This window comes from Paroedura picta, chromosome 7 (assembly GCF_049243985.1).
Source record: "Paroedura picta isolate Pp20150507F chromosome 7, Ppicta_v3.0, whole genome shotgun sequence".
Taxonomy (NCBI): domain Eukaryota; kingdom Metazoa; phylum Chordata; class Lepidosauria; order Squamata; family Gekkonidae; genus Paroedura; species Paroedura picta.
The window spans coordinates 113,259,052-113,284,530 of NC_135375.1; the positions used below are offsets into that span (position 1 = coordinate 113,259,052).

General features: G+C 50.2%; 1 protein-coding gene across 1 annotated transcript; it reads left to right on the top strand.

The window, feature by feature from the left end:
• The first annotated feature begins 1,389 nt into the window (after positions 1–1,389).
• On the top strand, positions 1,390–3,186 carry LOC143841895 (uncharacterized). Its single transcript, XM_077346458.1, has 3 exons — positions 1,390–1,510; positions 2,365–2,529; positions 2,970–3,186. Exons 1-3 carry the CDS (start codon positions 1,496–1,498, stop codon positions 3,177–3,179), a joined length of 390 nt encoding a protein of 129 aa, XP_077202573.1. The 5' UTR covers positions 1,390–1,495; the 3' UTR covers positions 3,180–3,186.
• Positions 3,187–25,479: the final 22,293 nt, after the last annotated feature.

A 25,479-nucleotide genomic window follows, 5' to 3' on the forward strand; every position in this document is an offset into this window, starting at 1 on the left:
TCCTGATATCTAGCCTATATCGTTGTACTTGAAGTTTAAACCCATTACTGCGTGTCCTCTCCTCTGCAGCCAACAGAAACAGCATCCTGCCCTCCTCCCAGTGACAACCTTTCAAATACTTAAAGAGGGCTATCATGTCCCCTCTCAATCTCCTTTTCTCCAGGCTGAACATTCCCAAGTTCCTCAACCTATCTTCATAGGGCTTGGTCCCTTGGCCCCAGATCATCCTCGTCGCTCTCCTCTGTACCCTTTCAATTTTATCTACATCCTTCTTGAAGTGAGGCCTCCAGAACTGCACACAGTACTCCAGGTGTGGTCTGACCAGTGCCGTATACAATGGGACTATGACATCCTGTGATTTTGATGTGATGCCCCTGTTGATACAGCCCAAAATGGCATTTGCCTTTTTTACCGCTGCATCACACTGCCTGCTCATGTTCAGTTTACAGTCCACAAGTACCCCAAGGTCTTGTTCACACACAGTGTTACCTAGAAGCGTATCCCCCATCCAGTAGGCATGCTTTTCATTTTTCTGACCCAGATGCAGAACTTTACATTTATCTTTATTAAATTGCATCTTGTTCTCATTTGCCCATTTTTCCATTGTGTTCAGATCTCGTTGAACTCTGTCTCTATCTTCCGGAGTATTTGCCAGTCCTCCGAATTTGGTGTCATCTGCAAACTTGATGAGTAGTCCCTCCAGGAACTACTTTTGTATCCAGGAACATCAGAGCAGGAGGTGAGGGGCCTCCAGCCGCCTCTTCTCCTGGGCTGGGGGCTCTCAAGGCTTGCTGTTCCCCGGAGGCTGGAGATCTAGGGAGGCTCCTTCTGGAGTCGCCCCATTCTTTGCCCTTCTCAGGCCCAGATGGCTTCCCGGTTCCCTTGGCCCTCAGGACTCCCTGCTTCTTCCCCCGCAGGCCTGGAGGTGGGAGAGGGAGGACAGAGACCTCAGCAGGGCACAAGTCCACCCTGCAAAGCAGCTGTTTTGGGCTCCTGATCTCGGTAATCGCAAGATCCTCAAGCCCCAACTGGAGAATGGCATTCTTAATCTGGAGATGTCCCCAAATCCCAACGGATCTCCAGAAAATGGCTCTTTGGGAGGAGGGGCTTCCTGGCATAATGCCCTGCTGGATATCTGTGTGTGTGTCTGGGCTGGTACATGGCATAGAATTAGCCACTGGCTCTTTAGAATAATGCTGATTTTATGGGTTGCCAAAAACATGAAATGGTTTTTAATAAGAGTTTGCTCTCCTTCAAGCATAAGGCATTGACATCTCTTTCCTTGCAGTTCTGTGGGAGACCAAAGCAGTGCCAGTCGGAACGGAATCTTCCCCAAGGGACAAATCCAGAACCTTTGATGATGTCAGCTCGGAACCTCGCTGGCCCGGTCAGTTGGGTCCAGGCTCAACGGTCAGCGGAATTGTGGGTTCCCATCTCCCTGCTAGGGAAGTCTATATTTCAAGGAGCTGGATCCTCTCGAGCAGCTGCCAGAAGAATGGATGAGGGAATGGTAAGAGAGACGGTGACTTTCTGTCCGGAGGCTGAGGGGGCTGCATGCACAGAAACGCCACTAGCCGAGGGAAAGGCCAGAAAGGCCAAAGGGACCAGACCCCAAATGGCTTAGCCTCAAGTGGTCACAATAGTCTCACATCATTAGAGCTTGTCTTATGCATCAAGTACAACATTGGAAAGCAGTCACGTTCTACTGATCTGCTCTTCTACTGTGGATCATATGAGGAATGGCACTATAAATAAATTGTATGGTAAGAACTGGCAGTTTGGTGCCCATGACGTGTCATCAGTACTCTGACCAAGAGCCAAATGGCCAAGTCTTCATCACCGGACTTCCTTCACAATAGGACTTGTCTCTGAGAGCTTTTCATCGACTGTCCTGAATTCCCACTGACGATTCAGAGGCCGTCTCCCAAGAAAACACCAGGTGCTGGAGAGGCACAAGGGAGGGGCGGGGTGGAGAGGGGCCTCCAGCCCTCTGCATCTTGTCTGGATCCATCCCTCCCAGCGGCCTTTCCCCTTGCTTTTCAATTCTCACTCCCACCAGACTGGGTCACCTGGGAACCTCAAGGGGAAGAGAACTAAAAGGCTTGAGAAGTGGGCTAAACGGAATAAAATGAACTTCAATAGGGACAAATGTACAGTTCTGCATTTAGGTAGGAAAAACCACCTACAGCAGTATAGGATGGGGGAGACTTGTCTTGGCAGTAGTAAGTGCAAAAGGGATCTAGGAGTCTTGGTAGACCATACATGGAACAGGAGTCAGCAGTGTGCCTCAGCGGCTAAAAGGGCAAATGGGATTTCTGAGAAGGGTCTTAAAGTCAACCTTCTCTGGACACTTTGGCCTTGCAGGTGCAGCAGCAGGAAAGACCAGAGGAGGAACAGGTGCAGCAAGATGCGTCCAGAGAAGGGAACGAAGACGGTGCAGAAAGGCCTTTGGCTTCTGACAGCCCGGAGGAGTGTGGTCCTCTGCAGAGGATGTGCCTTAAGGTGTACCTGAGGTTGCTAGCAAAGCAGGTGAGTCTTGATAGGAAAGGCAGAAGCTGGGCAGATCACCAGAAGCATATGCCGGGCTAGGAGTTGGAGGCAAGAAAGAAAAATCAGTTAGAGGTCCATGTTCAGAAAATGGATGAGGGAGCAAAACAGCTGCCAGGAGGACACGCCCCATTAAGCTGCCAGATGTAGCATCAGAGTGCCTGTTTCCATAGCCTGGTCTCCTCTCTGTCGTCTTGAGCATCAGCTGTACCCTGGCACCTGGGATCCCCGTGAGGCCAGAATTAAAATTCCTGTATGCAGAGCACGGCCTCCGGAGTCACCACATTGCCCCACTCGTGCAAATGAACGAGATAAGAAATATATGAATGAAATGTGCACCCTTGTTTCTTCATGAAAAGCCAACTGTGATGATTCCTAGGCGGGCCATAATTTTAACCTTCTTTGGGCACTTGGTCTTGCAGATGGATGAACTTGACAAACAGCTGTCCCAGGACAATCCAGGTTTCACAGAGGAAGGGGATGTGGATGAGGCTTCAGCTCTGGGCTCCCAGGAGGACATCTGGCCTCAGCCAGGAGAAGAACACGGTCCACCCCTGGAGGTCCATGTAATAGTGGTGAGTCTTCAAAGGAGAGGCGGAGAAGCCGGTCGGTTCAGGGGCCGTGGGGAATGAGAGAAGAATTCAGTGGGCAGGCAAGATCCTGTCAGGGAGGGAGGCGGGGCAATGAGATGAGAAGCCACCACTGGACATTTGACAAGCCTTATTTCTATCTTTAAATGCACCAAGCGATTAGGAACAATTTACCATGTTGAAAACTCAGCTAAGGAAAACCATTCCTTCCAAATACATGAGAGTGCCAGGTCCATAGGATGGATGAGAGGGCACCCCCACCTTCCTGGGAAGCTGCCAAAGGAGACTCCAGCTGGCCATCCCGGTTGTCTCCTCTCCTCTGACTGGCAGGAGCTACTCCCCAGCTGCCCCCGGGATCTTCATGGAATGTGCAATACATGGTGCCTGACCATTGAGCAATGGGACCTTCCAGAAACCCCTGGAGCTGATTGAGGCAGAGTCAGCCTCTTGGTCTGCCGGCTTTAATATTGCCAGCTCTGACTGGCAGTAGCTCTGCAGGCAGTGCTGGCTCCTAACACCTGAGACCTTCTCCACCAGAGATAATGGGAAATGGATCCGGGCTTCCATCCTCCCCTGACTACGACTAAGAGATTCCAATGGCATCGTCCAAAGCACTCGCTGGTTTTAAAATCATGTTTCCCTTCCAGGTTCCCTCCGTTTACAGCCTCAATAGTGAGGAGCAGGAGATTGACAGCCCCCAAACCCCCCAGCCAGAGTCTCCTGAAGAGAGCAACTTGGAAGAAAACAGTTGCTACCTGATGGACCACGAAGACCTCCTCCAGGTCTTCCTCAGGGTACTACTACTGCTACAACACTGGCACCACTCTTTGCGAGGCTGAGGGCCCTCCCAAGACCCCTGGCAGGAAGGATGTCCAAGTTCAGTCTTTGGACACACTACCGGATGTAGCTGGAAACGGCGATGGAGGACTGGAAGCCAACCCCAGTGGGGAAGAAATAAACAATGAGATACGTGCTGCTAACCCCATCTCAGGCAAGTTCTTGAAGGTTTGAGAAAGGCAGACCAAGAGACTCAAAAGACAGGGATGACCACATGGGGCCTCCCACTCACATCGCCCTGGCCCTTTCCTGCATTCTGAAAGTAGACCCCAAATCTCTCAGGGAAAGATGCAGGCCCTCTTTGGCTGCTTATGCCCAACCCCAGAAACACAGAGATAGACTGCTCCTGCAAGCAAGTGTCCTACTTGGCACTCTTCCACAAACTGGTCCAATTCAGTCAGCCAGATCTTCTGCTGACACAGCCTTTTAGCAGGAAGGACCTGGAAAGCATGGTCAATTTTGCCTCTAGCAAAGACCACCCCCCTGAATGGGCCCAATGGGTCAGGGGGCAGGCTGGAGTATAGCCCTGAAACCATCTCCCCCACCTCCCTCCTTCTCTCCCTGCTCTAGAGGGGGAAATTGGCCACTCCACACTCCACAGGCCAGGCCCTCCTGAGCAGCCCGCCTGGGACCCCAAGCCACTTGGAGGGAGAGCCCACATCCCTCCCTGAAGCCGCAGCCCCAGAGCCACAGTCAGGGCCTGAGGCCGAGGTCAGCCTGTGGCATCTCTCCTTCCTGCAGGGTCTGGAAGTGGAAGAAGAGGACGTCGACACCCCAGTGGCTCCATCCATGCTCTGATGGAGTATCCGAAGCATCCTCAAGAGGGTCCACAATGTCTTCCGTTGTACTTCTGTGCCACAGCCAGAGCGTGGCCAGGCGCCCGAAGATATGGAAAGCAGGCATCTGGGCAGTCGAGTTATCTCCTGGATCCGGAAGCACAGGGAGCACAGGGAGCACGTGCTCCCAGACCCCTCCTGAGAAGGGTCTCTGTTCAAATGTGTCTTTGTGAAAATGTGTTTAGACAAAGTTTGTTGTTAATACCATAGGACAAGTTTAAGGAGGCTACTCACCAGAGTACTAGGGTAGAAGCAAAGGACAATCAGTGAAGACGTTTTGGTTTGTTTGTGATCCCTCTTTCCTGCCCAATGTTTTAGACGTTCTTTTGATGACTTTGTAAGTACTTTCCCCCTGATTTTATTGGATTAAATGTTGTCTTTTTGATTGGTTTTAATGTCTTTAATGTATGATGTTATTATGTATGCTTTTAGATAACCTGGTGGCCCTTGTGAGGACATAAATTCAGATATAAAGTTTGTAAAATAAATAAGTTTCAGGGGGCTCAGAGGGGTGCCGTCGGGAGAGGGAATCAGGGGCAATTGCCATCCTTTCTTTTAAAAACTAAGTGCCCTTCAGAACGAGGTGGCTTGTGAGATCCAAGGGTTCGACCCAGTGGCCCTTTATGGCCTCTTTCTGCTCGGGGTGGTTCTGGGATTACCTATTACTCTCTGTGGCTAGTTTTATTTGAGGCCACTAGGGGGAGCTGTTAAATCACAGAGCTAAGAGAAGATGAAGTAGCACAGGGGTAGTCAAACTGCGGCCCTCCAGATGTCCATGGACTACAATTCCCAGGAGCCCCTGCCAGCGAATGCTGGCAGGGGCTCCTGGGAATTGTAGTCCATGGACATCTGGAGGGCCGCAGTTTGACTACCCTTGAAGTAGCACAATAAAACCAGAGTCCAGGAGAATCTTTAAGACCAACAAAGATTTATTCAAGGCGTGAGCTTTCGAGTGCAAGCACTCTTTGTCAGACTGTGAACTGACCATCATAACAGCAGGAATATATAAGCAAAAGTTAATCCTGTTACATCAGTGTTACAGCATCCACACTCAGCCACATGAGAACGCTCTGCCAAACCAGCCAATCAGACCCCTCGAACCCATTTGTAGTTCACAAAGACATATCAGAAATAAAACTCTCAAAGCCAGTGATCCACGGCTCACACCCTACTGTTTACTGCTGGCCCCATCTGTCTCAATACCAGTGGGAAACTTTCTTACAAGTAAAAGCTTGTAATCCAGCGGAGGGATTCAACGCTTTACGCCACCGCGAGCCTTGGAGGGATGTGACACTGTGGGCGGAGTTGCGTGCCATGCACAGAGAGGAAGGGGATCCTGCAGCGACAGCCAGGGGAAGAGAGAGAGAGGGGGGGGGAGAGTCCTAGGACCACTCACCACTTCAGCCAATCAGCTGAGGGAATGCCCACGAGGCACTGGAGGGTGCCAGCCCCACTGCCTATAAGCGTTGGGGGCGCATGGGACCCCCTTGCTGCCAGCTTCGGCGCCCACCGCACACACACCCCATCCCCATCCTCACCGAGGCTGGCGGCGAGGGGGTCCTCACGGGCTTCGGGTCACTTTATGGAAAGGAGGACCTGGGTCTCCAGATTAGAGACTTTACCTCTATGCCACACTGGCAGCGAGGTGAGATGTGGGGAGAAATAGCATTGATATCCGTGGATCCTGAGTCCACTTACCAGGTAAATCCTTTTTCTCATGCGATAAAGAATGACTTCCACTGACTTCCCCTGTTCTCACTGCAGCCCCCCAACATGGACTCCAGGAACATCACAGGTTGACCCATGATGATCCTGGAGTCTCTCAGGGTCACAGACAAGAGTGTCTGTACAAAACCAACAACAACCCTGTTGTGGCAGACCTGCTCACATGGCTTGTAACTTAATGCCTAGTTACCGGTGTTCTCTAAATGGGTCCTTCTCTGTTGTGATAAAGAAGATCCCCTACATGGAGGCCAGTTTACATCAGGGCAGGCTTTGTGCGGGCTTTACTGGGGACCTCAATAAGAGAGGAACACCAGCAGATGCGTGACTGGATGTCAGCTGCCCTCAGCAAATGCACAGGGACAAGTGCAGTAACATGACTAAATAGGCATGCGCTGCAAGCACAACTTGGCAGGCTTTCATCTTAGCTGGCAAACTGGTTTCTTTTTTTTCCCCTGTTGCTTCCACACCACTTGCTAAAGGAAGAACTGCTGCTTTCTGGGCCCCGGTGGGAAACAGGATGCGTGCCCAGATTAGAATCTCAGCGTGTGACTGCGAGCATGATCCCATCACTCCGCTGCCTCCCACGCATTTCAGTTACGCATGCGCCAGAGAACTTCTCCATGGCCTTCGCCAATGGCCTCTGCACCCTCAGGCCACAGAAAGAAGGAAGTCGTGGAGCAGAGAACAAGTTTGTGGTCAATTCTTTGCACTCATTGACAAATTACTAGACAGCTTCATGTGTGTTTGTTCTTACTTCCCCTTCTCTACTATTACACTGACTCTGAGGTGGAATCATAGAACTGTAAAATAAATGGGCAATGGTGTTTCATCGGATTGAAAGGAGGTGAGCGGTGGGGGCCACAGGGCTCAATATTGGGCCCAGTACTTTTCAAGTGAAAGGTACTGTGAAAGTTGGACCATAAGGAGGGCCGAGTGTCAAAGAATTGAGGCTTTTGAGCTCTGGTGCTGGAGAAGACTCTTGCGAGTCCCTTGGACTGCAAGGCGAACAAACCGGTCAGTCCTAGAGGAGATCAGCCCTGACTGCTCCTTAGAAGGCCAGATCCTGAAGATGAAACTCAAATACTTTGGCCACCTCATGAGAAGGAAGGACTCCCTGGAGAAGAGCCTAATGCTGGGAGCGATCGAGGGCAAAAGAAGAAGGGGACGACAGAGAATGAGGCGGCTGGATGGAGTCAGTGAAGCAGTCGGTGGGAACTTAAATGGACTCCAGGGAACGGTAGAGGACAGGAAGGGGGTCGCGATGGGTCGGACACGACTTCGCACCTAACAACAACAACAACAACAACAACAACAGACAAAGATAAGAACTCCTCCCTTTTTTGGAAATTGATCTCTGGTGGAGCCCACAGTGCCAGATCCCTTTTGGATTCACCTTCCACATCCGTAAATGTTCTAATTATATATTGTTTTATCGGGGTATTTATTTGGGTTTTTACTGTTGTAACCCGCCACAAGCCTTTATTGGGATTGGTGGGCTAAAAGTATGAATAATAATAATAACAACAACAACAGTAACAACAACAATAATAATAATAGGCAAATGAGAAAAAGATGCAATTCAATAAGGAGGAGTGCAGAGTTCTACATCTGGGTCACAAAGAAGAGAAGCTTGCCTACTGGATGTGAGATACACTTCTGGGTGTGGGAAAGAGATTTTGGGAGAGCATGTGGACTGTAAGTTCAATATGAGCAGACAGTGGGATGTGGTAGTAAAGAAGGCAAATGCAATCTTGGGCTGTATCAACAGAGGCATCATATCGAAATCACAAGACAACAAAGTCCCACTGTATACCGCATTGGTCAGACCCCTCCTGGAGTCTTATGTGCAGTTCTGGAGGCCTCACTTCAAGAAGGACGTGGACAAAACGGAGAGGATGCAAATGAAAGCAACGAGGATGATCCAGGGCCTGGGGACCAAGCCCTAAGGGGAAAGGCTGAGGGACTTGGGGATGTTCAGCCGGGAGAAGAGGAGGCTGAGAAAGGAGGCCCTTACCAGAACTTCTGACATATTGCCACAGTGTGGCAGCAGAAAAAATATTACTGACTTCCTGCCGCTTATTGGAATGGCCAATCAGTCCTTTCCCTCTTCTCTCCAAATGAGTGGCAGAAACCACTGAGCTTTCAGCATGCTATCTAGGGCTGCAGTTGGGTTCCATTTCTTCCTTCCTCTATGTGTGTATTTATTTTCTCGGTCTTTGCTCTGTTGCATTTGACACGCGGAGCAGGCGGAGCAAGAGAAGCAGCAGTTACGCTTGCTTCATTCTGTCTCTCATCCAGCTGCTGCTACAAATCCAAATATGGCTTGTGCTGGCTGGCCTGGGGGTTGCCGGGGCCATCAGTATATTATAGCTGCTGCCAGATCTTCTGGGAGGCCCCATAGAGATGGTGAAGCCAGAGCAAGCAAGGAGAGGCTCTGAAAACCATCAGCACATCCGGCAAAAAAATTCTGGAAAATTGGTCCGGCAAAGTCACAATGGTGAAGAAGAACCCTCCATGGCCCTGATCCTTGGCTCATTTCTTAGGACAGGAGTAGTCAACCTGTGGTCCTCCAGATGTTCATGGACTACAATTCCCATGAGCCCCTGCCAGCAAATGCATTTGCTGGCAGGGGCTCATGGGAATTGTAGTCCATGGACATCTGGAGGACCACAGGTTGACTACCCCTGCCTTAGGACATTGTTCCACCACATGTATTTCTTGTTTGGATCTCAAAATCTATTGCCCATGGTCCTACTCTTGACATTGGCGAGGTCATAACTCTGACTCCCTCTTTGTCCTGCCACAGAAATAGGATGTCCCATCACACACTAGGCACTGAGTGGCTCCGATTTTATGATTTGTATCTCAGATTTGGAAAGGCTGAAGATCTCCGCTACAGGCTAGTAGGAGATGTTGCCAGGAAAAGTGATGAGGCTCCATGACTGTTCTTCCCCAGAGCTTGTTTGGCACCGTTGCCTCCTCCCCTCGCAGCTGGTGGGGAAAGAGTGTGTTCAAGGCACAGCCGACGTCCCCGTCCCCTCAAGCAGGGCAGCGGCCAGGGCCCAGAGCTTCTGCCACCCCTTCCTCTGCCCGCTGCTTTGTGTGGGCTCAATCCTGCATGCACGCAGCTGCACCCACTGCCCGGTGCCATGAGGGCAGAGGCTGGGAACAGCGAAGGGTTTACGAGCAGGGCAGGGGAAGGATGCACAGGGAGGGTGAGGGGGCGGGAAGAGGGCCCCTGGGAAACGTCTGCCCGCAATACCTGGAGCCAGCCCTGGTTCAAGGAGACCGACTAGAGCTGGAACCGGGATAACCCCCTTCCTTCCTTCCATCCTGTCCACACACAGAATCCATGACAGAGAGGTCAGGAAGGAGCAGTGGGATTGTGATAACACAATTAAGCCCTCCGACTTTTGGAGCGGATGTCGCTATGCTTCCTGCCGTAGACCAGGGGTAGTCAACCTGTGGTCCTCCAGATGTCCATGGCCTACAATTCCTATGAGCCCCTGCCAGCAAACGCTGGCAGGGGCTCATGGGAATTGTAGGCCATGGACATCTGGAGGACCACAGGTTGACTACCCCTGCTTTGTATGAAATCAATGTTCAGGCCACCCAAGAGCCCCTTGCTGGTAACCATCTCACAGAGCAACTGGAGGAACGCAGATGGCTCAACGCTCAGCATCCTGTCCTTGCGTCAGTCCGCCATGAGGCAACATCTGTTCTAGCACAACGTGGCGAGTGGAGGCAAAATGATCGCTTGACTTTTTACAAAGTGCTCTAAATGGCTACAAAAGGCAGGGCTCTTGAAGGGTCTCCTGTGTCCTCAAAGGGGCACATGGTTCTCTCCTAATTCCCCTTGCCAATTAAACAGTCGATTCTTTGTATGGTTACAAAGGCATCTTCTGTCATTAGTTTCTCCGCGCATAAATGGCTCCACTGAGCCAAAGATGATGTCAGAAGGATCCCAATTCGGGGCAAGCTCAGGATCTGTGCTGAGACAAAAGAGCTTCTAGGGAGCCCCAAGTGGCTACAATGATATTTGCTTTATTTAAAATATTTACGAACTCAGCTTTCTCCTGGGGACTCCAGGATCCCAGCAGGTCACTCCAATCTATATACTTCTGACAACATGCTGAATGTTTTGAAGCCTCCTATTGGTGGAATCTCCCCTCCCCCAGAGCCAATTGCTGCTCTTGCTCAGGATTCCGCACCCTCCTCCTCCCTCCAGGCCTGCTATGAAGGGAGCCTCTAGCAGCCCTGACTGAGGGGCGGGAGATGTTCCCTTCCAAGAGCTATGCGGGGGGGGGGGGGGAGCTTTCCCATTCTGCCTAAGGCCACTGAAAAGCCCCTTCTCACTTAAATGTCTGCTGTGGCCAGCCTCGCTGCTCAAAGGCAGATGCAGCCAAGCCATGCATCTCTTTGTGACTCTCCGGACATTTGAGGCCTACTGCACAGGGTTGTTGTGCACATGAAACTGGATGCTGTTGCAGAAGTCTTTTTGCCATCTACACAACAACCCTGTGCAGTAGGCCTCAAGTATTTAATTTCCACAACAACCTGCGTGGTAGGTCTTAAATGTTTCTTCTACACAACAAGCCTGTCCACCCTCTAAAGAAGCCGTTTCTGCCTGGGGAGCTGATCTTTATAGTTTGGAGATGAGTTGTGATTCCAGAGGGATTTCCGCACCCGTTAAAAATAGTGAAATGCTTACCTTTCGTTGTTGTTATATTCCAGCATTTTCATATGACGTCACCAACTTGCAGTATCAGGGCAGTAAGTGGCCTGCTACAACCTCCATTTTAAAGCGCTAGTTGGTGAATCCCAAAAAGTGGATTCACCAATCTATGTAGTGCTATCTAATGGAGAGCAAGCAGCAGGCAACCAGTGGAGGGAACTTATGGAGGCTCAAATGCACAAAAGGCACCTGCCTCATCCCGCCCTCGCTTCCACCTGCCTCTCCCAGGGACAGGAATGTCTTTTTTTACAAAGTCTGGAATCCTGGAGCAACGATTAGGCAGACAAGCATGCAGGCAATGCCAGAAAAAAATTACTGGCACGGCTTTTGTCTCCCACAATGACTTGATGGGGACTCTTCCAAGCTCCGGCCACCGGCAGTGGATTCCGGAGGGCCACTGGACGGGAATGCACTTCTGGCAACATAACCCAGCAAGAGGTTTGTAAAGGTGCCTTTTAGGGGAGGTGGAAGGAGGGAAATGGTTTCTTCCCAGTTTTTGGCCCTCATGGGATTGTGCATCAAAACCATTAGTGCCCATGGCCAGTTCATTGGCATTCACCATGTGGACAACATTAGATGGAGATTCATATGATTCACAGGGCTATATACGCACCCCGAAGGCGCAAACATTTTTGGTTCAGAAAGTGAGGAGGCTCTTCTCCGTTCATGACCTTGTCATAATTGTTATGAAGCCCCAACCCTGAAAATTTAGGGGTGGGAGGAGAGCTATGCATTTGAAAAGTGTGTTTTGTTCTAGTTCTTGTGATTTAATCTTCAGCATGTGCCTTGACACACTTCATATATTTTAATTTCTTCACCCTGTCTGCAACTGTTGGACTTCTTTCTTCAGTCCACTTTGGACTGTTAGCCATCATTTTCATTCTTCCTGGAGAGCCAGTTTGGTGTAGTGATCAGGAGTGTGGACTTCTAATCTGGCATGCTGGGTTCGATTCTGCACTCCCCCACATGCAGCCAGCTGGGTGACCTTGGGCTCCCCACAGCACTGATAAAACTGCTCTGACCGAGCAGTGATATCAGGGCTCTCTCAGCCTCACCCACCCCACAGGGTGTCTGTTGTGGGGAGAGGAAAGGGAAGGCGACTGTAAGCCGCTTTAAGACTCCTTCAGGTAGAGAAAAGCAGCATATAAGAACCAACTCTTCTTTCTTCTATGACTGACTGAACACATGGTTGCAGAAGGCAGGGTACTGAAGAGGTCGGGGAGGAGCCAACAATGGGGAGGAGCAGATTTTGGAGCAGTTCATGCATTGATTCATTCATTCATCTGTACATTTTGGGACAACGCTAGAAGGGGGCGGGGGGCAATGAAAAATGAATTTTGAGAAGGAAGGAATTTTTGTTTGGTATAGCCAAGGGACTTTGTCTAGACACAGAGCCTTTTGGACAGGAAATGGCTTTCATATCATGCAATGCTAAACCAGACGGCTATGGCCCTTAGGCCTTTTTCGGTTGCCTCTCGGGTCCTCCTTTCCAATTCTGCCTGCATTTTTCTTGTGGAAAATAGGTTTGTAACCATGAATCTTTCAGTGGGGGGGCGAGGGCTGTGGGGGCAGGGAAACAAATTGAAAAGCCAAAACATAAATGCAGGTAGCCTCATCTAACAGTTCAGTGTTAAGGGGTAATCAACCTGTGGTCCTCCAAACGTTCATGGACTACAATTCCCATGAGCCCCTGCCAGCAAGCACTGGCAGGGGCTCATGGGAATTATAGTCCATGGGCATCTGGAGGACCACAGGTTGACTACAACACTGAGAATTGAGAGCTAAATATTTATCAGTGATTGGCCTGAACATTAGAAGTTGAATAGATTCAGGTAGGTCACCAGGTTGGTCTGAAGCATCAGGACAAATGTTGAGTTTTAGTTGAGGTAAAAGCGTTCACACAAAGCTTATATCCAGATTTAAACTTTGTTGGTCATAAAGCTGCCACTGGACTCTAACTTTGTTTTACTGGAAGGGGGAGCAAGCGAATGCCTTTTCTGCATTCACAATTTACTTCCAAATATTGGAGAATTCGAGTTAGTATTCAGTTAACTGATATTCTTTGAAATCCCTCCCGGCCAGGCTGAATTCAAAGATTTTTGATGTTTGCGTGGGTTCACTGGGGCATGAAATTTGGGTTACTGTGGGTAGGCAGGTGGTTGTAAGTTCCTGCATTGTGCAGGGGGTTGGACTAGATGGCCCTGGGGGGTCTCTTTCAACTCTATGATTCTATAAATCCTGCGCCAACACTGCACTTTTTTTTTTAATCCCAGGGCCATTCCGCACAGATTCTTTGTAGCAGGAGTGTGGCAAATTGTAATCGTTACTAAAATGCAGTTATGCTCAACGTCGTAGACAATCTACCACACTCCTGAAACCGATCCGCAAAAAGCGCTTCGTTGTAGCACTTCTAGGGAAATCCCCCAAAGTGGATTCACCCTCTGGAAAGCGCTACACTCTTGCAAGCAATCTGCAACACTAGTGGGAAAGTTCTGTGCGTTACCATTGTTGCGGTTTCAGCAAAGTCCCTCCCCCTGGCTCTCTCCTCTGATCTTCTAGCGAAGCGATCGCCATTTTTGTTTCTCGGAGCGAGCCTTCATTCACCCAGCGAGGCTTCCCCGGCTGCAGTCCCTCTGTTTTAAGTCACCAAGCACCACACAGCCCTGTTTGCTGGTTTATTTTCCCTTTATTTTTCCCTTTTTTTTTCGGTCGAAAATCGCACCTGTGCACAGGGTGGGGGGATGGATTTTTTTTCACTTGGGGGAGCGTGGCAACGATGAAACGGCAGCTCACACGCCACCTGCTAGCTAGATGGGTCTCTCCGTTGCAACAAATCAACGCAGATTCGTTGCAACATTTTTTTTTAACCTGCCTTAAAGGGAAAGGGGCTTTCGGGAGCATGATAAAAGCCACCCATTGGCTGCTCGTTTGATCAACGGCCCGGGGCGGGACAAAGCTCGGCAAATATCGCTTTGTGGATAGCGATTTTTGCCGAGACCGGAAACCTGTGGGAAACGATAGAAATGCAACTGGATTCCACTACAAAGGCAGGTATACATAACGACAAATTCCACTATTTAAAATGGCGTTTTTTCATTCCGAAAACAATTTGCAACATTGATCCTGGTGCGGAATGGGCCCCAGTTTGTCCATGCCAGAAACCCATTGATCAGCAAAGTGCTTGCTGTACCTCTGTGCCTGCCCACCAATATTGTTCTCTGTTTCTACCTTCCCCAAATCTTTTGCATTCAAGGCTTTGGACCACTATTGCTCCACTATCAAACCCATACTCCCCTCACCCCAGGCTGCTACCTCATTTCCCCAAAGATCTATGCCTTTGGATGCTGCTTGTCCTTTTTGTGTCTGTCCACCCTTAGGATTACAGGTTTAGTGTTCCACGTGTATTTTCACAAGACCTACAAGCCTGAAATATAAAAATTAAAAATATTTAAAAGATGGAAAACTGAAATGCCAGTGAAGATGGTACACCCATGGAGGAGGAGGGTGGAAGGACAGATTGGAAGGACTTTTCTCAGTGTTGCTGATGGAGGAGTAGAGGACTGGCCTTGCAGGGTGGAGAAAGGGTGGGAACAAAAGCTCCAATGGAACATTCATGTTTTGGAATTAACTTTGGCAGGGGTGAACAATGGGGAAAAATCACCCAAAAAATGAGAAATAGCAAACAGAACACAAACCAATGTTGAATAGTGGAAAATCAATGCAGAAGTGTGTGTGTGTGTGTCTGTGTGTGTGTATGTGTGTGTTGGGGGACCTGACCCCATCTGATTGGAAATTGAGATGAAATGCAGTAGGAAAAAAAATCCGAAGCGAATGTGCTACGAAAGCGAAGGAAAACACCACTGCAGAAAATGCCTTAGGTAGCTATTAGTCAGAATCCTGCATGCCATCTTTTTCTTCAGTTCCCACTTTTTTGGGGCTTTTTAAGGACCCGCAGAAGGGCTTTTTAAGGAAAAGATTTAAAAGCTTTTAAAATGAACAATCAGGGCATTATCCCTAAGAGGGCTCCTTGCTGGCCACCTTTGGCTAACTAGAATCACACAACATACCTTCACTGTGTTTGAAAGTTATGCCTAAAGTTGCCATCCTCCAAGTGGGAACTGGAGATCTCCCACTATTACAGGCAGACTCAATCATGGGGGCCTTTTTGCACAGGGATCTTTGTTGCAAATTGTTTGCGGAATGAAAAATCGCCATTTAAAATAGTGGAATTCGTCGTTATGCATACCTGCCTTTGTAGTGGAATCAGTTGCGTTTTTTAGCGTTTCCCACAGGCTTCCGGTCTCGGCAGAAATCGCTAGAAAGGAAGCGCTATTGCCAAGCTCGTCCCGCCCCTGGCCGTCAAGCAGCCAATGGGCAGCCGTTAGCATGCTCCCAAACAGCCCCTTTCCCTTTAAGGAAGGTTTAAAAAAAAAAAAAAACAGACCCATTGTAACGAATCTGGGTAGATTCGTTGCAACGGAGAGACCCATCCAGCTGCCTGGGGTGTTTGAGCTGTCGTTTGATCGGTTGATCGTTAACACGCTGCCTCAGAGTGAAAAAAAAAAATCCCCCCCCCCTCTCACGGGCCCGATTTTCGGCTGAATGGAATGTGTGAAATGTGTGTGTGAAATGTGTGTGTGAAATGTGTGTGCTTAGTGACTGAAGGGGAGGGACTGAAGCCGGGAAGCCTCTGTTTGAGCTGTCATTTGATCGTGGCCACACTGCCTCGGAGTGGAAAAAAAAATCCCCCTCCCCCCCCCTCACGGGCGCGATTTTCAGCCGAAACAGTGTGAAAAATAAAGGGAAAATACATCAGCAAACGGGCTTCTGCGGGCTTCTTGTGACTGTAAACAGCTCTGAGGAGGGACTGCAGCCTGGGAAGCCTCACTGGCTAAACGGAGGCTCGCCGGTGCGTTGATCTCCACTCGCTCGGGGAAAAAAAAATGGCTATCGCTTCGCCGGAAGTTTGGAGGACAGGCTCAGGAGGAGGGACTTTGAAGAAACCGCAACAATGGGAACGCACAGGTCTTTTTCGCTACTGTTGCAGATTGGTTGCAGGAGTGTATCGCTTTCCGGAGGGTGAATCCACTTTTTGGGATTCCCCTAAAAGCGCCACAATGAAGCGCTTTTTGCTGATTGGTTTCAGGAGTGTTGCAGATTGTCTACGACGTCGTGCGTTAAGGCAAATTAGTAGCGTTTTCAATTAGCAACCATTGTGCTATTTTGAAGCCGTGCAAAAAGCCCCAATCAGTTCCCCTGAAGAAAATGGCTGTTTTGGAGGGTGGTCTAAGGCAGGGGTAGTCAACCTGTGGTCCTCCAGATGTCCATGGACTACAATTCCCATGAGCCCCTGCCAGCAAACGCTGGCAGGGGCTCGTGGGAATTGTAGTCCATGAACATCTGGAGGACCACAGGTTGACTACCCCTGGTCTAAGCTATTCTATCCTGCTGAGGTTCTTCCCCTCCCCAAACACTGCCCTCCTCAGGCTCCACGTCAAAAATCTCCAGGAATTTCACAACCCAGAGCTGTTAAGCCTAGTTAAACCACTTGATTCATTCCTATAACCAAGTCTGTTCAGTGCTCTGAATTCAGGCTAAATTATTAATAACTTGCTACTAGGCCCATCCTCCGAGGAGCACTCCGCGGCTGGCAGAAGGCCGCCAGTCTCGCCTGGGTTGGTGGTGGACCCGGCCTTCTCCCGGCCCCGGGGAGAGCCTCGCCACGTCGCAGATGCGGTGAGGCTCTTTCCGCGGCCGCGAGAAGGCCGCAAGTCTCAGCTGGGGGGGGCGGCCTTCTCCCTGCCCCGGGGAGAGCCTCGCCGCATTGTAGATGCAGCGAGGCTGTTTCCGGGGCCGGGAGAAGGCCGCCACTCTCGCCAGGGGGGTGGCCTTCTCCCGGCCCCGGAAACAGCCTCACCGTGTCACTGATGCGGCGAGGCTCTTTCCGGGACCCGCAGAAGGACGCAAGTCTTGCCCGGGTGGGTGCGGGGGGCTCGCCTTGTCCCGGCCCCGGGAAGAGCCGGCCTTCGGACGCCCCGACGCCGCGCCGCTGACCATGGAGTCTACCAATGGTGAGTACTGCACCCCAGGGTGAGGGCTCTCACCAGGGACCAGGTTGTGTGCCTTCCCCTTCCCTTTCTCCCCTTTCAAAGCCCATTTTTATAAATGGGCTTTGAAACTAGTTTATTAATAGTTAGGCTACACTTTACATAAGGATGGTTAGGGCAGAGAGACTACCCAGAAATCTTTGAGTGTCAGAAATAGACCAATGGCTAACTCACAGGGAAAGGTTGCATCTTCCCATGCAAGGAAGATCTAGGGAAGCTATTCTGAATTTCTGGCACAATGAACTCCCCCTGGCATAAGAGTGCTCGTCGATATGAACAGGAAAACGTCTTTAAAAGCAAGTTTCTTTATTCAGAGATGTAGACATCATTACAAAGGCATAGACAGGAATGACAAGGCTTGGAAAAGGCTACTCTGATAAATGCTAGCACACCTTATTCCTTTGGGAAGATGATGGCCTGCATTTCAAAGGAGCCCAAACATTTGGTGCAATCTAAACTACAAAGACATGGAGGAGACTGGGGAGGGCAGGCTACTGTATGGGAATCAAAAGTATAATGCCACTGTTTGTCCTTGAGGTGCCAAACAGGCAGGCAAGGCAGGACAGTTAACAAATCAATCAAAATAATCATGGCAGAATTCTGCGGGACCTGAGTTACCCCCTTTTAAAACTAAAGCTAAGGCATTGTGTGCATGTGGAAGGGATGTGCACAATGAATGGCAGAATCTCCCAAACTAGTTTTGCCAATCTCCAGGTGAGGCCTGGTGAGCTCCTGGTATAACAGAGAGCTGGAGATCTCCACTCTACAGAGAGCAGTTTCCCTGGACTAAATTGCAGTTTTGGAGGGTGGACTCTATGGAATCATATCCCCACAGAATCCTAGAAGAGTGGGAAGGGGCCATCCAGGCCATTTAGTACAACCCTCTGCTCAGTGCAGGATCAGCCTAAAGCATCCAGGAGAAATTATCTGTCCAGTCACTGCTTAAAGACCACCAGAGAGAGGGAGCTCATCGCCTTCTTAGGCAGCAGATTTCACTGCCGAAGTACTCTGACAGTGAGGAAGAAGTGTTGGTTCTTATATGCCGCTTTGCTCTACCCGAAGGAGTCTCAAAGTGGCTTACCTTTCCTCTCCCTACAACAGACACCCTGTGAGGGAGGTAGACAATTTCAGCTTCCTTAGAAGAATCCACGTGTTTACCAAATGCCTAGGGATGAAAATCCCTTAGCTGGGAGTCTAAATGAATTTAAAATGGGGCCCTGATGCTAAAAGTGCTGCTGAACGGGAGTCGGTCTTGTGTATAATGAAGGCACGCCAGCATTTTGCTTCCTGGATTATTTGTTAAGCCTCTACGTCTGACTGATGCATTACAGCCTGATGGGGCGGGGAGGCCCAGATACCAGGAGTCCTGGCAGCCCCCTCAGAGCTCTGGCTCTTCTCATTCCTCAGACCAGTTTCCTGCTCTGCAGCTCCCTAGATGCTCCCATATTTGGAAGTTGGACGATGGGCTGGGAATCCCTTGTGGGTCCCTGTTTAGAGTCAAGGCGCTCTTGCACAGCACTGTCTTCTTGAGCTGACATAAATCCAACACAGTGCAAAGGGAACAGCTCTTGAGCTTTGACTTCACTCAGGCCCTTAGGAGAAAAGCTGCCTCTGCCTCCGGCTACATTTCAGAGGGGGAGGGGGGAAGAGGTGAATGCACATAGTGTCCTCTTTTGTTCCCCCACATTTCTGCAAAGGTTGCAACAGTTCAGTCCGATCTCCGTGCTCTTCTTTATTGAACAATCCCCCCTGGTTGCTCCCATGTTTGGAGGGCATTCTTGTACCCCCCCCCCCCGAATTGTGTTTCTCTGGCCCAGTTTTGAGGTGAAGCAAAAGAGAGTCTTACTCAAATTGCTCTGCAAACTCTACTTTGCAGAACACAGATCTGTAGCTCTCTTGTATATGTTGTGAGTACTTTTGACAGATTGTAGCACTGTTTGAATGTAACGTGGGCTTAGATCCAACCAATTTCTCTGCTGGTGAAGAAGAAGAGGAAGAAAAAGAGTTAGAACTTATATGTCACTTTTCTTTACCTGAAGGAGTCTCAAAGTGGCTTACAATCCTCTTCCCTTTCCTCTCCCCACCACAGACACCCTGTGAGGTGGGTGAGGCTGAGAGAGCGCTGATATCACTGCTCGGTCAGCACAGTTTTATTAGTGCGTGGTGAGTCCAAGGTCACCCAGCTGGCTGCATGTGGGGGAGGAGTGAGCAATCAAACCATATTAGAAGCCACCCCTCTTAGCTAGGGTTATGTGTGGTGGCGTCTGAATTGGCCGTTCCAGGCCGACGCAGCCAGCGTGCGTGCGTAGCTTCACACACGCACACAGGCGTGTTGACCTGGAACGGCCAATTCGGACACCACTGCACACAACCCTACTCTTAACCACTACACCAAGCTGGCTCTGCCCACTGCACCAAACTGGTTCTCCAGCTTGATGTAGTGGGGGTTCCCTCTGATGGCCCCAAAAGAGGCTATGCTGACGACAAAAGTCATGTGAGGCTGGAGGTACAATAAAAAGGATGACTGAGTGGAAAAAATTGGCTGGAACCAACCCATAGCTCCTTTGCAAAGTTGCACAGAGAACTTCTTTCAGTCCCTTGAAAACTGTCCTGTCCCTCCTGTCCCATGAAACGATTTGCGGTCCCCAAACAGCAGCAGTTGACAGAGCTTTTCAGACTACCTTGTCTGGCTGCTGTGGCCCACCTCCTGGCTCCACTGCCTCTTTGTGCAGTTTCTGACCGATCAACTGTCCCGAGTGGAGGGAGGGCAGGCACATGCTTTGTGTATGAAAGTGCAGCGTGGCCAAATGCGCTGCCTCCACATTGTTGAGGACGCCAAAGAAAACTGGGTCACAGGAGAAAATGCAGGGCCAGCATCACCGCCAGTTCACGTTGACTGTCCTGGGCCAGAGGTCATGCCAGCAAATAACTGTACTGTAGATAGGGTTGCCAACCTCCAGGTGATGCTTAGTGATATCCTGGAAATGCAACCGGTCTTCTGACAACAGCGGTCAGTTCCCCTGGAGAAAAGGGCTGCTTTGGAAAAACACACTGAAGTCCCACCGCCCAAACTGCACCCTCCCCAGGCCCCACCCCCAACATCGCCAGGAATTTCCCAGATCAGAGCTGGCACCTCTAAAGACACCTTTGTTTCAGTACACATCAGGACACAGTGAACAGATCCCAGCAAACATGCAGGGACAGAGAGGGAGGTCAAAGTGGCCCTGGAAATGCCCCCCCCATTCCCTTCTGGCCTCCCCACTGATCCACCAGGACTTTTCCCCTAATGGCCAAACAGAGCCTGCAAAGGAGATGGCCTGTGGTGTAGATTCTGCAGCAAAGCATACATTTCATTTCTCTGTGTTGCCTTGTGCCCTTCCCATTCAGCTGCAGGAGACAAGGAGGGAGAGATTCTCAAACACTTGAAAACAAGACACCACAATTGAGTTTGTGTGCCTGGCCGCAAAGGTCTAGGAACGGAATGAGGCGACCAAGGTCAGATTTTTCCGGGAAGGGCTCCTTAAGGATCTACTGTGGCAGTGCTTGGGGTAGGGTTGTGCGATTTGGCTGCCAAAGCAGCAGTTCCTGCCCGTAGCAGCCAACGCTGTGCCACAGGGGGAGGGGGAGGCATGCACACCAGTTGATGCACACATGCAGGCACAGAATTCTGCAGAACAGGAGTACAACAGGAGTACAACAAACTCCCCCCTCACCAAAAACTGACTGTGGATTGAGTTAAAACCTGGAGAGCCCCTACCCAAAGCCAGGATTTATTCCACGAGTCCATGGAAAATGACTGAACTGCGGAGTTTTCTAGACAAAAACCTTGCCAGAGGATTCATTCATCTGCCGCCTCTCATATGGCTGCTCCAGTGCTCTTTGTAAAGAAGGACAGATAGCCGCTTCTCTGCATTGATTACCGGCAGTTGAATGCGGTGTCGACATCCAACATCCACCCCCTACCCTTAATAAAGGAACTCTCGGGACAATTGGGGATAGGGTTGGGCGCTTTGGCACCCGGTCACTTCCGATGCAGCCAGTGCCACACCGTGGGGGGAGGGGATGTGCGGGTGCTGGCACACCGGCAGGCGCACACATGGAGGCACAGAACTCTGTGCCTGCATGTGTGCACCCACTAGCGCGTCCACGCCTCCCCTCCCCCCTGTGGCATAGCGCTGGCTGCGTCAGGAGCGACCCGCTGCTTCGGGCGCCGAAGTGCCCAACCCTAATTGGGGATGGGGAAGATCTTTACCAAACTGGACTTGAGGGAGGCTTATTAACAGGTACAGATAAAAAAGGGGCAAGACTCCCTAAGTGCTTTTAGTATCTCACTGAGACAATTTGAATGTTTAGCGATGCCGTTCAGCATGTTCATGAATCTCACTAATCAACGGTTGCGTGACTTGTTATATCAGGGGGCCCTGGTTTCCCTTGATGATATTTGTTGTATCCAGAAACATGGAAGAACACGTTAAGTTGGTGTGGGAACTGCTAGAATGGTTGCGGGTAAATCAGCTATATCTCACTGCAGGTCGATTCAAGCAGTGTCACAATGGGGGACATTATCCTCCAGAAGGGGGAGGATGGGCAGTTGCCTATATTTCAAAAAGTTTAGTGAGACCGAGAGGAACTGGGCCATTTGGGAGAAGGAAGTTGCCACCATCAAACTAGGGTTTTTCACTTGGCGGCTCTGGCTAGAGGTATGAACTGATCATAAGGATCTGCAGGCCCTGTGGCAGCCCCAGAAGCTAACGGCGAAACAAATTCAGTGGGTGGAATTTTTCTCACGGTTCTCGCTTACACAGAAACACCTCCCTGGAAAACTGCATTTTCTTGCTGATACCTTGCGAGGCAGACCTGGTAGTGGATTCAGCATTTCAGCCATCCCACTTCGGACTTGCTGCAGAGACTCGAAGTCAAGCATCACAGCTGCAGGCCACCCCCCAGGGGCTGGTTGCAAAGAGACTTGGGAAGGGATGCGTGGTTTGCAACCCTCTGCCCTCAGCTGGAGGAGAAGGAGGGGTTGTTTTGGAAGGGGGACTGCCTCTATGTTCCTGCTACTGCCTGCCTATAAGTCTTGAAATTATTCCATGATTCTAAAGCAGCAGAGCATTTCGGTTTTGTAAAGACATTACATCGGACTCACAGGCGCTATTGGTAGCCAACCTTATGGAAAGATGTCAAGGCTTATGCGCAGGGGTGCCCCATCTGCCTTACAGTAAAGAAAGTGGGTGGGAAACCACGAGGGCTCCTCCAGCTGCTAGGATTCCTTCTGCACCCTGGAGGGAAATAACAATGGATTTATTACAGATCTCCCTCCTAGCCAAGGCAAAACTTGCCTCATTGTTTGTCCAACACGTGTATCAACCCCACGGGCTCCTGGCATGCTGCTTTTCAGACAGAGGACCCCAGTTGGTTGCCAAGTTCTGGAGGGAGTTTTTAAATCTACTGGTGATGAAGTCCTTGCTTCAGGATACTGCCCTGAGACCAATGGGTAGATGCAGAGTGTCAGCCAGGTTCTGGAACAATACTTGTGCTGTTTTACAAATTATCAACAGAATGACTTGGCTTCCCTGCTCCCACTGGCAGAGTTTGCTTACAATAATGGGGTCTGTGCAAGTACGGCGGTGTCCCCATTCAAGGTAGTGTACAGCATGGGTAGTCAACCTGTGGTCCTCCAGATGTTCATGAACTACAATTCCCATGAGCCCCTACCAGCATTTTCTGGCAGGGGCTCATGGGAATTGTAGTCCATTAACATCTGGAGGACCACAGGTTGACTACCCGTGGTGTACGGGACTAACTAAATGGCTGCTGCTACTTGGAACCCGATTCCCAAGTGTCCCCCTGATCTAAAAACATGGGTGGCTCACATCCAGGAATCCTGATCGAATGTAGTTGACTCTCTGGAGACAAGCATCGTAGTCCTGTGCCCCAGTGGAATGTGGGAGATGGGGTTTATCTCTCCACCAAACACCTCCATCGCCAGCAACCTTCTAAGAAATTGAGCCTGCAGTTTGTGGGGCACTTCCACATCTCCAGGATTATGAATGAGGTGACTGTTGAGCTAGATTTGCCAAAGACTTATAAAAACATACATCCTGTTTTCCATTCCAGCTTGTTCCAATGAGCTCCTGAACCTGACCTGTAGCACTCTGGCCCGAAGGTGCCTGTCCCCACTATGAACTGCATCAAATCCTGGACTCTAGATGGCATTTGGGAAAGATGCAATACCTTGTAGATTGGAAAGAGTTCCCCAATGGGTCACAAAGAGTGGGTGGGGGCTGAGCATGATAGAGCTCCTAATTTGGTATGGGAATTCCCTGCAGCCCACACCCAGAAACCCACCTTGCTTCTTTCAGTGGGGGTGGTGGGGTGAGATCGGACGGGCCTTGGGGAAGCAGAATGTCAGAAACCCCATGTATTTCTGCCATGATTTAGTAGGTTGTAGTCGTGTTCTGATATAATGCTTTGCCATGCATGAGTGTAGCTGACACCCAAGGACGAAATCTCCAAATGCCCTACCATACCCACCTCCTCACAGCCATTCGGTCTCTCTCCCTTACCATCACGTTCACACCCATAGTGGTTAACAAGGTGTTGTGACTTCCTTGAAGTGGTATCTGCTGGTGTCCTCTTCTCTATCCATTGTTCTTTGTTCTTCATGTCATGGGAAAGAATGAGCATCATCCGTATGAGAACATCAGCTCCATTTTCAGCATGACTAGCTGAGGACTGGCTCTGGTGGAGTTCAGGCTCCCGACTTGGCTGGGTGTCTCCTGAAATCTTCAACTGAAAACAGACATCCTGCAGTCCAGTACTTGACTGCCTGGAAGCCCCACTGGATCCAGCATCCTTGCCCATGAGACGGGCAGAGCTCAGTCTGCACGGACGTGCACAAAGGCTCAGCGTCTCCCGAGGACAAAATGCTTCTCTTTGACCAGCTGAAAAAGATGGTTTCCATTCTACTGAGAGGATTCTCAGAGCATCACAGGTATGGGTCTTGGACTTCACACAGCAAAGCAGCTTGTCTGCCTTGGGCTCCAGGCTACGGGAACGTCTTTCCTCCTCCACTTCTCCGTTGTTCTGTGGTGGTGCATCTCCTAGGTCCACCCCCATGCACCTTCTCAGTCTGTATCCCCCCTGTGCACCTCCTATGTCCACCCCCCGTGTTCCTCCTAGGTCCACACCTTCCCCACTGTGCACCTCCTAGGTTAACACCCTCCCCCGTGCTCCTCTTAGGTCCGCACCCTCCCTTGTGCACCTCCTAGGTCCACCCCCCCCATGCACCTCCTAGATCCACACCCTCCTCCCGTGAACCTCCTAGGTGACCCCATTCTTTTCTCTGATCTTTCCCAAAACTTCTCTGCTGTGTGGGGCAAGGTGGCAGTAAAGCTTGGGGGGTCAGCTGGGTGAGTGGGAAGGTTCAGGTTGTCTTGGGCCTGCTGACATGCTGATCATTTCCTGTACCCCCCCAGCCCTGTGGCAGCCACCTCCTAGCATGTGGGGGATTAATTATTTTGATCAATAAACATCATTAAAATGGTTTCTTTTCTGAACGTTTCTCCCTTAACCTGGCCTGATGTCATCCAAGCTCAGAAGCTGAGCAGGGTCAGGGCTGGTCAGGATTTGGGTGGGAGACTACCCAAGAAGTTCAGGGTTCCTATGCAGAGGCCAGGCCGGGCCGGGCCAGACCAGGCACCCTGCTCCTCATGGACTCTGGTGCTTCTGCCAGTAGTTGTCCTGATCTTGGTCTTTTTGATATTTAAGTATAGTCCCATCTTTTCACTTTCTTCTTTCAGTCTCTTTGTCAGGGTCTTCAGATCACGCTCCGATTCTGCAAGGATTGTTGTATCATCTGCATAGTGGAGATTACTGATGTTACGACCTCCAATTTTGACTCTGATTGTAGATTCTTCCCGATTAAGCTTCCGCACCATTACCTCTGCATAAAGGTCAAAAAGAAAGGGGGATCAGATACACCCTTGTCTCAATGGCACTTTACACATAAGGTTCGATGCCTTTTGTTACAGAAACAGGCCTTTCCTCATACACCTCTGCAAGGAATGGGGACTTCCGTTTTTTGAAAAGAAAAGAAAGCA